General features: G+C 46.7%; 1 protein-coding gene across 2 annotated transcripts in view; it reads left to right on the top strand.

The window, feature by feature from the left end:
• HCN4 (hyperpolarization activated cyclic nucleotide gated potassium channel 4) overlaps positions 1-14,931 on the top strand; it is a 104,279-nt gene that overhangs the window by 82,008 nt on the left and 7,340 nt on the right. For both annotated transcript variants that reach the window (XM_054836834.1, XM_054836835.1), the window contains 3 exons: positions 187-333; positions 2,033-2,273; positions 3,954-4,118. In XM_054836834.1, coding sequence (XP_054692809.1) covers positions 187-333; positions 2,033-2,273; positions 3,954-4,118 — 553 coding nt within the window. The remainder of the gene's footprint in view (positions 1-186; positions 334-2,032; positions 2,274-3,953; positions 4,119-14,931) is intronic.

Here is a 14,931-nt window from a genome sequence, read left to right as displayed (position 1 = left end):
ATAACAAAGGTGTCTGCAAACTCCTGTTCAGAAAGTTGCTCTCTCCCGCACCAGATTTATCTGCCTGGACCTGGCTTGGCGGGAAGGAAGCAGGTATGGGTACGGTCTAGCATGTGCTTGTCCGTGAACAGGCACCATTTGTTACATGTCCTGGTAACTCCTCCTCTTCTTCTCTCCCCTGCACAGTACAAGCAAGTGGAACAGTATATGTCCTTCCACAAGCTCCCTGCAGACATGCGGCAGCGCATCCATGATTACTATGAGCACCGCTACCAGGGGAAGATGTTTGATGAGGAGAGCATCCTGGGAGAGCTGAGTGAGCCCCTCCGAGAGGTAAGGAGGGGGCAGTGAACGGGCAATGCATGTTCCTGTCATCTTTGGCAGCTGTGGAGTTCCCGGTGTGCGGTGTCCTGTCCCAGTGCTTTGCAGAGGACACCATCAATTGATGGCAATGGTGGGAGGCCAGCTTTCCTGTTAGCACTGGCTGTGTGTGCTCTAGCATCAGAGAGAGCAGCAGAAACCCAGCAGAAACCCAGGCCTTTGCCATTTGCCAGACTCTTGCCTGAGTCAAGTCATGTCTGACAGAAAGGCAACAGGGGCTGCAATATGCAGGCCCTGCCACCCACTCAGCATGTGAATAGGTACATCTTGGCACCTTTCGAGGCCGTGGCAATGTCATCCCCTTCCCCAAAGAGCCCCTGGGAAGTGCCTTGCTATTACTTCAGACTTCTGCAAGCCCCCTTCCCTCCCTGCACAGACATGCACCGCTGCCTGGCACAACGTCTCAGTAAGCTCCCACCTCGTGCTCCCTAATACTAAGCTGTGTCTCATGTACTTATGTAAACCTCTATGTGGTGTGCTGGCCTCATCTGTGCCCCATCCATCAGCTGCAACAGCGTGTAGAGTCAAAGGAAGGAGGAGCCTCCATGCTCGAAGAAGTCCTTACAGAACCTCCCCTTCCCTAGCTGAAGCTTAGCAATGCAGGTTCTCCCTGGTATGTGCCTCCAATATGTTGCCCACAAGCACCAGAAGCGGTCTTCTTTCTGTCTTCCTCCCCCCAGTAATGTACGTCCATAGGAGAGAGAGAAGCTAAGGATCTACCAGGCATATTTTAAAACTAGTTCTGCCAAAGTCTCAAAGGGCAACCCTGAAAAGAACCCCAGTGAGGAGGAGACAGATGCTTCCCCAGCCCTCTTTCTTCCTGCTCCAGTCATCCAGATGCTCCTTCCCTGCTTGGCTGGGGAGCGATGTGCTGAGGTGATTTACTCAGTATCACTTTCTGCTGCTTTCTGAGGCTGAGCTGACACGGTGCAGAGCAGCTCCTATGCAGCGGAAAGTGCTGTCATACCCTCCGAGTGACACCAAGCCACAGGAGGAGGCGCAGTCCCTGTCTGCTATATGACAGCTGAACAGCTGAATTGGGTTTTCTTCATCTGAGGTTGATGATCCAGCCCATGCCCCAGTGACGGGTGGGCACCTCTCCCTCCCCTCTCTTGACACTGTCCCCATCTGCCCAGGATAATTCTTTTTCTGAGCGCCTTGGCACATTTGCGCTGTTTAATATCTCATTGACATGCAAGGGCAACAGAGAACGGAGGGCTGCCAAGGTGAGTTAAAACATTTTCCCGGAGAGGAGCCCTGGGCTTTTTCATACAGCATTTCACCAGTGCTGTGCACCTCTCTCACAGACGGAGATTTCCTGCAGAAAGAGGTATATTGTGTGTATTTGGGAGGTTGGGGGAGTATTGTCCCTGCTCAGAGAGAAACCATATGAATGAAAGCAGCGAAGCATGGTGTCAAGCTGTCAGCTTCAGCTCGCACTGCCGTGTGCTCTGAGCACCCAGAGCCCATTCCAGCCTGCACTGGGGGAGCCAGACTAAGGGAACAGGTTTTTTTTCCACTTTGCAATGTACAGGTCAAGTGGGGGATAAGTTATTAGATGTTGACTAAACATATGGATGTGTCTTTTCTGCTCCCTGTCCCATCTTTTCTCCCTCCTCCCTCTCTCTCTCTCTTATCACATCATGGTCAGGAAATCATAAACTTCAACTGCCGGAAGCTGGTTGCCTCCATGCCGCTCTTTGCCAATGCAGATCCCAACTTTGTGACATCCATGTTGACCAAGTTGCGATTTGAGGTGTTTCAGCCAGGGGATTACATCATCCGTGAGGGCACCATTGGCAAGAAGATGTACTTCATCCAGCACGGGGTGGTGAGCGTCCTCACCAAAGGCAACAAGGAGACCAAGCTGGCAGATGGCTCCTACTTCGGAGGTGCGTGTTAGTGTGTCACCCTTACATAGCGATACCCACACTGGGATGGCAGCACGTGGAACCGATACACCCGACACCTCCTCCTCCACCCTCTGTCTCTGTTCATCTCACCTGTCTTGCAGCTTCCCGTATAGTAAATTGTGACTGGGAGGTGACTGGGACTCGTGGGCAGTACAGGAATCTGGATAATAAATGATAACAAAACAGAGAAGGGAAACTTAGTGCTTGTAGGTTCATTTCTTTTTACCCCAAGCAAACTGACAGATCTGTGAAGCTGAGAACTTAAAGGAAAAAAATGGAGCATTCTCAATTCTCCAAGCACATTTATAGTGTTGCCTAGTCTTACTGTCTGGCATCTATCATACGAGGTACTGTGTAAACACGGAGGAAAAAACATAGTCCATCATCTCCCCAGCCTGTGGCTCAGCAAAATGTCGTGAAGGTGAGCAGGCAGGCATAACATAGCAGCAGCAGAGCTCTGGAACAGGGAAACCAGCATGAGGTCAGAAAAGACTGTAAGAGAAGATTTAGGGTGTTGCTCTTAGGAGTAACACAGAGACACCCCTCCTATCAGAGCCCCGTAGAGACCTTGCTGACAGCCCAAGACAGCCAGTTCTCTAGTAGATGCATGTTTCAGTACAAGCACTGAATACACCACAATTAATGACCTACTGAGCAGGGGCAGAATGAAACCTGCCTTTTCTTCCCTTCTATAAGAGCTTTTCTTTATTAAAAAATCCCTATCATGTACTACCTACACTCTTCTTAGACTCAGTTCCTGTGAAACAACCTGTCTGCACCTACCTGGAGTACAAAGATTTTGCACGTCCCTAGCAAGTTGGGTCAGTTTGCTGGGATTTGGAGTTACAGCGTTGGAGTCAGGATACCGTGACTCTGACAGATTTGATTAAAATTGCCCATGACATTCAATGTGTTTTAGACACCAGACACACATTCAAAGCCGGCACAGTCTCATAAGCATCATTTCCTTAGGAAAGCAGCCTAATAATGCACTTATAACCTTGTAGTGATGCTACATTTATGGTAGAGTCAAGGGCTTTCTGTTCTGTAACCAGCTGAGCATCCTCCTAGGAGTAGATGACTGCAGCGTAAATACACCAAGAGTTGGTAGGTGCCACTAACTTGGCTTTCCCTGACGATCTGTAAGCTTATGGCACATCTACAAAAACCTTTGAAAACTTTGAAAAGACAAATGTTCCGGGTGTGGGGATCAAAATTACTGCCAGGCACCAAGGCCACAGGTCAGCACAGAGCCTTTACTACAAATCTAGAAAGAGAATTAGCTTCAATGAGAGCACAGCTTGACCTTCTGCTCCTAGTGCCCATGAGGAGCTGGAGAAAGACAGCTTCTCCAGCCTGAATGCAAAAATGATATCTTTGATAATCCACCATAATAAAACTGGTCTGGCTAATGAGATCGGCAGAATCCCTGAGGTGCAATTGTGTGTAGCAGCTGCCACAACTCAGCCCCCTGGTATTTTTAAATGTTACTGCATATGCAGAATATTACCACTGTTCATATTTTGAGTGGGAGAGCAGGTAGAGTCCAGCTAGAGAGGAGACTGGGTGGCAGGCAGGACTGTCTGTGAGTGACAGTGCCAGATCTCATATCGCAGGGGTGATGGTGTCTATCCCAGTTCTCTGGGTCTTTCATTCCAGAAATTTGCCTGCTGACCCGTGGCCGGCGCACAGCCAGCGTGCGAGCTGATACCTACTGCCGGCTCTACTCCCTCTCGGTGGACAACTTCAACGAGGTGCTGGAAGAGTATCCCATGATGCGGCGAGCTTTTGAAACCGTGGCTCTCGACAGGCTGGACAGAATTGGTAAGTAGAAGGTGTGAGGGTCTCCTTCCCATTACCTGCTGCCCTGGCACCCCATCTCCAGCCTTGGTCCTTAGTTCCTTTGCTGGTGTCGTGAACTGAAGGAGATCTCAGCCTGTCTCTCCGTGCCTGACGTCAGCTTCTACAAGGAGCCCCATTCACAATCAAATCCATATCCTTCTCTCTCTTTCTCTCTCACACATACACATTTCTGCTGGCTCCTGCTTCCGTTCGTTTCCAAGAGGTCTTTTTGAAGAACAGAGATCTGCAATCCGAGGCCATCAGGGCCATGCCGGTGAATTCACTAGGTTTTGAATTTTAGCTCAGAATGTGTAACTACGCAATTGATAAAAACCTAGCCTCCCCCAGTAAAGAGTATTACTGGATTGTTAGAGCTCATAGTCACCCATCCCAGGATGCTCTCATGTCCTGTGGGAGACATAACCTGTGCTGCAGACATCCTTGTCTAACTAGAGAAGACCAGGATAACATCCCTTGGTCACAAACAGAGACATTTTAACACAGAGAGATTAAGTGACTTAAGCGAGGTCATGCAAGAAGTCTTTGCAGAGCTGAGGACCAAGCATTTCAGAGTCCCAATCTAACTTCTTTAGCTTCTTATTATACATCTCTGAAAACTGCATGCATTTTCATTGCTTTTCAGAATCAAAAAGGTCAGTGCAGGTCTGAGTACAATGCAGAAGGCAAGGAGGATAACGGGGTGAGGGGGGTAGGGAATAAGCTGGCATCCCAGCAAGGGGTGCAGTGCCTCTGGGGCTTTTCATGCCAGGAACATTGTATTCTGTGCATCTCATTACCTGCTGCAAATCAGAAAGTGTGACCCCTGAGGAAAAGGTTATGAGCTAAATATGTAGAGTTTGGCAAAGCCCATGCTAATGAGGCCCTAGTGTAAGTGGCAATAGTCCCATCACTTGGGTTCTTTAAATTAGACTGAACAAACCGCTAAGGAAATGTAACGTCAGGCACAACCAGGGATGGACCAGCTCGACTTTATCTCAAATTCTTTGGCTTTAGGTGCTCAGTGCTGCTCAGCTTCCTAGGCTGATGCTCTCTGTGACTGTGTATATGGGTGGGCAGGGCATCCTGTGCTCCTTGTCTTCTGCTGCACACGTAACTAAAATTCATGGAAAATTCTGAACCAGCATAAAGAACCTCACATGCTTTTTCCCCTAGGAGAAATTCCTTTCCACACGCAGCTGCAAAATGTCAACATAAGGTCAGAAGGTGACATGGAGCAAGTGGAATAACAGGCCCTTTGGTGCAGAGCTCTGGCATTGTCCTCCCCTCCTCTTGCCATTCTGCTGACCTGAGACAACGTCAGTCCCTGTGCCATATAAAAGGCAGAGACCTTCAGAGTCGTACACTGAAAATCCTACTGCTACCCCTGTTTCCCTGGCAATCAGACTTGAGAGCTGTCTGTTCTCTCAACTTTACATCCTCTGCTATTGCCAAATAGCATCTTCATAGCACTTTCCAACCCTGTCGTGCCCAATGCTCTTTGGCTGGAATTTCCCAAAAGAGCCTAAGGGAGTTACACACACCCTACTGAAATTAGGAGATGCCATGGAAATCCCCGTCTTTATAAATAAGGCATTTCTTCACCTTCCCCTGAAATGTGCACCATCCAGAAAGAGCAGTGCAGTAGCTGTGTAACAGCATGTGACATTTTAGGGAAGTCAAGATTACTGCATTCTGCTGAGACTCTCTCTGGAAATAGAAGGATTATTCTAGAGGACTGAAGTTAAGGATCAGCAGTTCGTAAAAGCCAGGTATGAGCAGAAGCAGGACCATACTTTTGCTTCCTGTTAATGTTCAGCTCAGGATCTGTACTCAAGATGGAAGCAAATGGGAGCCTCTTTCCAAGTCAGTGGTGCATTCACTACCTCCCTTCTACCCAGATGACAACATGTCCTTGAGGAGCCCATGCCTCAGTGAGTACATGAAATGATTCAGAAGGCTCTATCACTCTTCTGGTACTAAGATCCGTCCAGTATTCTCCCCTGTGCAGTGAGGAATCAAGACAGCAGGGAGAAAAATCTCAGTCCGTCCAGTCACAGTGACTGGAGAGATGTTTAGAGGATTACCTGCTCTATGGAGGATTTGGAAAGCATGATCTAAGCTTGTCTAGGTAGCAGGGAGACAGGATGAGAACGTAAGACCTCATCCCTTGAAGCAACAGGAGCAGTACTGGTTGACTGGAGGTGCGATGAGGCGTTCACTTTGCAGAGCAAATGCAGTTCAAAAGCCTGTGGCGAGGCAGAGGGGAAGGAGAGGGGCAGATGCACCCTGATCTCTGTGCCCCCATCGCTTCCTGCTGGTAGATGGGCAGTGCAGTAGCATGAAGGGCTCAGCCCGCCCGGGAGCTGTCAGCTACATTGATCGCTCGGCAAAGAGCATGTTGATGTATCCTTCTAATCTCTGTTGTTAATGGGAACTGATACTGGCATCCTGCCTGTGCCATGCGTGGCCGGGGAAGATGTTTCCCAGGTGTTTTGCACTTGCAGAGCTCTTTAAAGCCTGGAAGGGATTAGTTGCCGTGAATTGACTAAGGCTGGGATTCTAGGAAGATTTGTGTCCCTGCTCAGCTCTGCTCTCTGAGTAACTTCAGACTCTAAAGAACTCCTCAACTTGCGGAATATCACATGCATAATTCTCCACAGGCTCAGGGCCTGAAGCTTGAGACTCAAGGAAATTAGGCTGATCACTGATTAATGATCATTTTATCACTGATTAAATCTTCCTCTTGTTCTTGACCAAGCTGTAAAATTCTTTGTAGTATTTTGTGTGTTGAAATGATTTGTTCATTTCTCCAGTGAGTAATTCTTTGTCTGACAAGCATTTGTGAATCGTCCCAGTTTGTGACGTGTCAGTTAGTTACGTAAGTCACATCATTCCGTTCCAGACTGGCTTCAAAACTGGCTTTCAGTGACCATTGAAGCTTAAAATTAGATTTTCACAAGTATTTGCACGTGTAAAACACAACCGCTCAAATGTTCATTGAAAGTAAGTACAATACGGGTCATGAATATTGTCGAATCAAAAGTCACTGATGCGTTCAAAAAATATTGGGGGGCAATTATTTTCCATTGTTCGTTATGCTGTAATAAATACCACAAATGCCCATCATAAGGTTGCTTACCATCCGTATCAAGGTCACTGGTGAGAGCTGAAGGCATACTTAAAGCCAGAGGAAGTTATTTTTTTCATTTTCATCAGGAATTTTTCACCACCTAGTTTGAAATGCATACATTTTGAATGCCAGTTGCATTATGTTTTGATTCAAGGATCCCAGTTAACCCAGGATTAGAAGTGCCTTGCATTTCCTCCAGGCATTGCAGATGCTAAAAAAACAAAGAAGAGCTAAGACAACACAATACCAGTCTCTAAATATAATTACATAATATTACTGCGGTGCAGGAGCGTCTGTTCAAGGTATTCTAGTGGCAGAAGTTTTAAAAGGTTTGTCATATAAGCAAGCCACAAAAATAGCCGTTCCCAAACTTTTTGACTGGGCACCCTATTTGTCAGCTCGTGATCACGCTTCTGCAATTGAAATCCTGTCGGGTTTGCAACCCCGCTTGTCTAGGTCATGACTAATACTCTGGGATCTGCTGCCTCAGAGGAAGGGCTGGCCTGTGCTAGGCTAGGTGAACTGTGAATGAGAACATCTGGGATTTGTGCCAAGCTCTGCCACAGATTCCCTGTTTGTCCTTGTCATGTTCGCTCCGTGCCTCAGTTCCTCATCTCTTCTACAGGGAAAATAATACTAACAAAGGTGGAGCTCGGTCTCTGAATCCTTCTTAGCTGCCTGCTCCCTTGTGGCAGGTGCCATGTGAGATCATATGAATAAAGGAAACGGACTGAAGCGTGTATAAATAAAACGATAGGTACTCAGCATAAATTTTACACTGTATCCACACTGTAGTCCCAAATTTGTTTACTGTACGCAGGTGAATAACCCCCAAAGAGGTGCACATGGGAGATGAGCAAGCAGATTTGGTCATAAGGAGATAGAGAGAGAGAGAGAGAGAGAGAGAGTTATATATATGCTTCTTCTTTGAGGCTGCTGATACAGGCACAAGTGGCGTAAAGATGCAAGTTCCTGTGGCCCAGGTATACAATGCTAGAGTGTGTGTGCTTTGGGAGCAAGCTTTATAGCTTTATTTCAAAATCACCTAGAACTGTGCCCAGCCCTTTAAGGAGGTGGAATCTTATTATCCAAGTACCTGAATAACCTGAATAACCCACGAACATAACCGTTCATGAGGAATCAAAGTACAAATACCACTGTGTGTATTCCTCTCACTTGAAATCCTCTCCTACCGTTTCCAACAGTACAGAGATCTGAATCTGATTTTATAGTCAGCAGAGAGAAGGCGGCATTTAGAGTGTGATTTGTCTTCTCCTAAGGTGGCTATCTAAAATGGCTTAAGTGAATCACACCCTGGAAATGCTATCTAGCACAGATATGCAGGGTGGGCACTCGGACTTAGCAGGAATTGAATATTTGAATCTCTTTTTATTTGGAAGTGAAGGCCCAGGCTCAGAGTACTTTCTGTTTAGCCTAAGGACAGATACCAGCAACTCACCAGCCATGAGGGAATGCAGATTACTTCAGCTTAATTAAGGTGAACTGGCAACCCCGTTCACCTGAATCTGAAGTAATATTTCTCATGCAACTCTAGAAGGAAAATAAAGCCTACGACACCTCAGTAGAAGGGACAGTGGGGAGTGGTGATGAGATCTCAGGAGACCTGTCTTTGACTTTGTAAATGACCTTGGTCACATCAGTTTGTCCCAACCCATGTCTACCTCGTGGGGAAGTTTGGTCTTCCGGACCACAGACGGATAGTTGGCTAACTGGGAGACATTAAGCAGAAGCAAGAGAGTTGGAGGAGTTGTAGGAGATACAATATATTTGTGCCCCATCTCCATGGCTCCCCCAGGTTACTGGATTCCTTTTATAGAGCCACGTCCACAGCTCTTTGCGATCTGCATCAAAGTAAAACACCTGTTTAGATAATATTTTACCATTCCAACACCTTTTAAAATAATTTTCATCCCCCTCTTTAATTACCTGAAGTGGGACCTGCTTCACAACCACACCTCTAGACTCAGGGGACTTTTCCTGCCTTGAAGGCACTCCAGTAGGTATCTGCAACCAGACCACACTGCAAAGCACACAACTGACAGGAAAACAGTGCCAGAATGTCCAGACTCTTCCAGAATCTGTCCCTGTCACAGCTGTCAGCTCCAGCAGGGCACTGAGAATTGAGTGCAGGAGCTTTGGCTCCAGACACAAGCACTTCTGCCACTTGAGGAGAAGGCAGCTCTTTGGCTTTAGTCTCCCGTGATAAGTAACAGCCAGGATGCCATGCTTCAGGCAGCACAGGCACTCCAGAATTCTACAATTCTTACACCCGTCCATGGATATTCACAAACAGTTTGCTCTAGATAGCTCTATAAATTCATTATTTTTTTTCTGCAAAGCTCCATATGATGGGAATAACTGTGAAGCCTGGGAGGGAAGAGCTTCATTTAAGTTTTGTTTACCTGTCATGAGATTCATCAGATAACATTATTCATGGTGTATCATTTGACCGACAGCAGTTGGCCCAGTTAAAGCTTGTGTCCTGTCTGTTAAGAGAGATGCCACATATTTTGAAAGATATCTATTCGGTTTATGGGAGAGGAGAAGCAATCAGTGGTAGGCCTGAGCTGTACAGGGAGGGAAGATCTCCACTTGGAAAGATAGAGATTTGTCCATTTTGCATTCTTGAACTCATTATTGTTTGTTAAGATGGTAATAACAGATTCAGCTAACCTCCCCAGTACAGTGGGCTCTACACTGATAGAATTTATTTCCCTTTCAATATGGTACGTGGCTCTCCTGCAATAAAACCCCTGTGTACGGGTGTAACTCCACATAGGCTTGCTGAGTAGATAGTGTTGTACTTTACATGTACCACCAGAGTTCAAAGGATACAGCTTTAGCAAGAGAGAAATAAAACTGCAGTATGGAGGTGGGTGCCGCCTTGCATGCGTCGTGACGTAAGAGCACGCATATGGCAACGACCGCAGAGCAGTTCATCCAGAACCGCACAGCCAGGCTCTCAGGAAAGTTAATCTGAATTAGTTTCTAGAGCAGATTTGTTACGTGCACTGAACTCCTCTGTGGATGCTCTTAGAGTTGATCCAGCTGGCTTTGCTTTGCTTCCAAGAGCTACTTCAACTCTAAGCAGAAACATTTAGACGACAATTAATACAGTTCGGTGCGGGTTAACCTACATTTGAGAAAGTCAGGCTTGAAGAGGAAAAGAGCACTTTTATACAGGGAGTTAGAATTATTTGGAAACCTCTGTTCCAGCTAATTTCGCTGTATACATGGACTCTAAGACAGCGGCAAGAGCCGGTGCAGCAGGACCTTCCGACCAGTATAGTCCCAGTGCAGAAGCGTTCCCCCGCAGCAGCTGTGGCAAACTGCCCGTTATTGAGTATAGCCAGGGTTTCTTTGCCTGCAGTTGCCAGTTGCTGTATTGCCCCTCCGGGGACGATGGCAACAAGCCGAATTGCCACAAGAGAGCAGCTCAGGCCACAAGTAACCCATAGGCAAGGGAGGGCAAAGCTGCTGTGAGCCCTTTGCTGCAACCAGTGATCCAAGCAGGGTGTTTAATATCCAGTCGTATGAATAATAAGAAGCAAAGACCTGAAAGAAGGAACCATGTGGCAGGGGGCAGCCACTTTGACAGCAGGCCAGGGCATAAGACAGCCTAATAAAGTGAGATTATTTCAAATACATGCAAATTCAGAAAGCAATTTAGTGACCTGAATTCTTAAACTGCAGCCAATGGGCTTAGACAGAACTGAAAAGAGAAATGAACAGAAAGTCACAGCTAATTTCCCCTGTGTCTGTGCAGAATTTTAACAACAGAAGGCTAATTTTGATTATTTGATAGAAGAATTATTGTTGAGTGCTGGCTCCTTTTATGAAATCACATGAGCCTTTCTCCCTGTTCTTTTGTGTGCTATCTACAGTTGAGGAAAATCTGACTTTGCAATTCTTTATTAAGGGAGCAACATCTATTTGCTCAGTTTCCATAATTTTACATACCCTACTCCTCTTCAAAGCACCAGTAGCTTTGCTATGAACATCTTCTAGGCTCTAAATACCTTTCCTTTCCCCCCCTGTATTTAGCCTTTTGTTGCAGTGGGGAAAATAAGGAGGTTTTTTCAAATCCAGAGCAGTCTATTGATGATATTTATTTTTGTCTATGGGAAAAAAAAAAAATCCAGCCAGTCCAAGTGAGTGCTTGGGAGCCACCCAGTCCTCCCCTCGTCAGGTCGTCACACTCCACTTGCCCTGCAGAAACCCAAGGCAGCTTCTCTCTCCTCTGCAGAAAGGTAAAAGGCCTTGAGCTACTTCAGACTAAGCAAGGGTGCGGAGTTGGCGCATGAGGTGGTCGCAGATAGTTCCTGTGCCAGCTCCATGGACCTCAGTAAATCTGTATAGCGCTTTTGGGTTTAGGAGAAATGCTTGGGTGGATTGTTTATCTTAGTACCTTAGAGTCTGCTTAGCACTTTATGTGGGATAAACAACATAGGAGGAGAAACTCTGCGACATACGTGATTAGATTGAAGGGGAAACAGGACTCCCTTTTCCTCTGTCCTAATGAAGCTTCTCACTGGCTTAGCAAGAACACTGGACTCTATTGCGGTTCACTGAGCGTAGCCATGAGCTGCAGAACATCATTTCAGTTAGGGTTACACAGAGCCAAACTAATCAGCCTTTCAGTCCTTTGATTGCTGTCTTTTTTGCTCTCCTTTTGAGGCAGGTGCTGTGACAAGAAATCCAAAGCAGAAAAAATTAATTTGAAACTGAAGCAATTTCATAAATAAGATGAGGGAGAGAAATAATCTTGGAACCACCAGCCTAAGCAAACTTAACTCCTACTGCCTTGTTCCACTGTTGGATTATGTTTCATGCAGGACCTTAGTCAGACCTGCCAGGAAAACGTCTTTGTCCCAGCAGGGCTCTGCTGAGTGCCTGTTCTCATGTGGTGCTGGTCAGAAGGAGGATTTTCTCCAGAAGCAACTATATAAGACTTCAAGACTTACATTGGTGTGTGGAAATACTATAGAATCATAGAACCATAGAAGGGTTTGGGTTTGAAAGGGCCTTGAAGACCATCTAGTTCCAACCCCCCTGCCGTGGGCACTAGACCTAAAGCCCCATTCCAGGGATGGGGCATCCACAGCTTCTCTGGGCAACCTGTTCAGTGCCTCACCACCCTCATCGTAAAGATTTAGTCTTAATATCTAATCTAAATCTACCCTCTTTTAATTTAAACCCATTCCCCCTTGTCCTGTCACTCCCTGCCCTTGTCACCAGTCCCTCTCCAGCTTTCCTGTAGCTCCTTTAGGGACTGGAAGGGGCTCTAAGGTCTCCTCGGAGCCTTCTCTACTCCAGGCTAAACCACCCCAACTCTCTCAGCCTGTCTCCATAGCAGAGGTGCTCCAGCCCTCGGATCATCTCTGTGGCCTCCTCTTGACTTGCTCCAACAGCTCCATGTCCTTCTTGTCCTGGGGACCCCAGAGCTGGACGCAGTACTGCAGGGGAGGTCTCATGAGAGCAGAGTAGAGGGGCAGAATCCCCTCCCTCGACCTGCTGCTCACGCTGCTGGGGATGCAGCCCAGGACGCGGTTGGCTTTCTGGGCTGCTAACGCACATTGCTGGGTCAAGTTGAGGTTGTTGCCCCCCAACACCCCCAAGTCCTTCTCCTCAGGGCTGCTCTCAATCCATTCTCTGCCCAGCCTGTAGTTGTGCTTGGGATTGGCCCAACCCATGTGCAGGACCTTGCCCTTGGCTGTGGTGAACTTCATGTGGTTCACATGGGCCCACCCCTCAAGCCTGTCAAGGTCCCTCTGGACAGTGTCCCTTCCTCCAGAGTGTCAACCCACCACATAGCTTGGTGTCGTCGGCAAACTTGCTGAGGGTGCGCTTGATCCCACTGTCCATGTTGCTGACAAAGATGTTAAACAGCACTGGTCCCAGTACCGACCCCTGAGGAACGCCACTTGTCACCGTTCTCCACTTGGACATCGAGCCGTTGACCACAACTCTTTGAGTGTGACCATCCAGCCAATTGCTTATCCACCGAGTGGTCCATACATCAAATCCACATCTCTCCAATTTAGAGACAAGGATGTCGTGTGGGACAGTGTCGAGAATGCTTTGCACAAGTCCAGGTAGATGACATCATTGCTCTTCCCTTATCCACCAATGCTGTAACCCCTTTGTAAGAAGGCCACCAAATTTTTCAGGCATGATTTGCCTGTTGACTGTCACCGATCACCTCCTTACTTTCCATGTGCCTGAGCATAGTTTCCAGGAGGATCTGCTCCATGATCTTGCCAGGTACAGAGGTGAGACTGAGTGGCCTGTAGATCCCTGGGTCTTTCTTTTTTCCCTTCTTAAAAATGGGGGTTATGTTTCCCCTTTTCCAGTCAGCGGGAACTTCACTGGACTGCCACGACTTCTCAAATATGATGGACAGCAGCTTAGCGACTTCATCCGCCAGTTCCCTCAGGACACATGGATGCATCACATCAGGTCCCGTGGACTTGTGCACCTTCAGGTTCCTTAGATGGTCTCGAACCTGATTTTCTCCTACAGTGGGTGGTTCTTCATTCTCCCAGTCCCTGCCTTTGCCTTCTGAGGCTTGTGCGGTGGGGCTGGAGCACTTGCCGGCGAAGACTGAGGCAAAAAAGTCATTGAGTATCTCAGCCTTCTCCATATCCCAGGTAACCAGGTCTCCCGTTTCATTCCGGAGAGGGCCCACATTTTCCCTCATCTTCCTTTTATCACTGACACACCTATAGAAACTTTTCTTGTTGCCCTTGATGTCCCTGGCCAGATTTAATTCTATCAGGGCTTTCCCTTTCCTAACCTGATCCCTGGCTGCTCGGGCAGTTTCTCTGTATTCCTCCCAGGCCACCTGCCCTTGCTTCCAGCCTCTGTAGGATAGAATGTTTACCCTGATATAAATGATGCAATTAATTAGAATGGTGGGACCAATTAATTTTTCAGTTTGCTAACCAATTACAATTTTGAAAATTGATTTTGAAAAAATCCTCTCCCCTTCAATAACTGAAAGAACATTTTCAGTAATTTTTTAAAATGTTCTGGAGCAGAAAATTGAGACTTTCTTGGCAAAACAAAAAAGAAAAATTTGATCTAATGACACAGTTGATAGATTCAAGCTGGGCTCAGGAAAACAGTAAAGTGTAATGTAATTTCAAATGTTCTGTTTTAAAAACTAAAAAAAAAAAAAAAAAATCATTCCAAGGGTTTTACTGGAACTATTTTATCAATTCGACACAAATTTAAGGAGCTTTGATCAAACCATTTTCCGGTAAATAGCATGCATGTTTGGAAAATGTTCGCATATTCTCTAGTTAGTGCTCTGCCAAGGAAACCAGAGTCTGTTGTTCAGCTCTTTCTGTGTCATCAAGAGCTCCAGTTATGAAAACATCAGTCCCCTCAATTCATCCGTGCAGCTCTGATTAACATCGCTATGGGTTCTCATTTGAATTGAGGGCAGCATTGGAAATTGCAGGCTATTCAAGCACAGACAAGCAAATCAGAAGCCAAAGACAGGTGACATGGAATTAAAAGAGTGAGATGAGGTGTAATGATGGAAACACAGAGCAGTTGCTGGTATTGAGCTTTTCGGAAAGCTGCACTAGCAACATCTGCTGTTTCTCCTTCTTCTACCCCTCAGCCCGGTTTTGCTAC

The sequence above is a fragment of the Grus americana genome, chromosome 10 (assembly GCF_028858705.1).
Source record: "Grus americana isolate bGruAme1 chromosome 10, bGruAme1.mat, whole genome shotgun sequence".
NCBI lineage: Eukaryota > Metazoa > Chordata > Aves > Gruiformes > Gruidae > Grus > Grus americana.
Note: the sequence above shows the minus strand (reverse complement) of the source record. Positions and strands in the feature narration are given on the sequence as shown.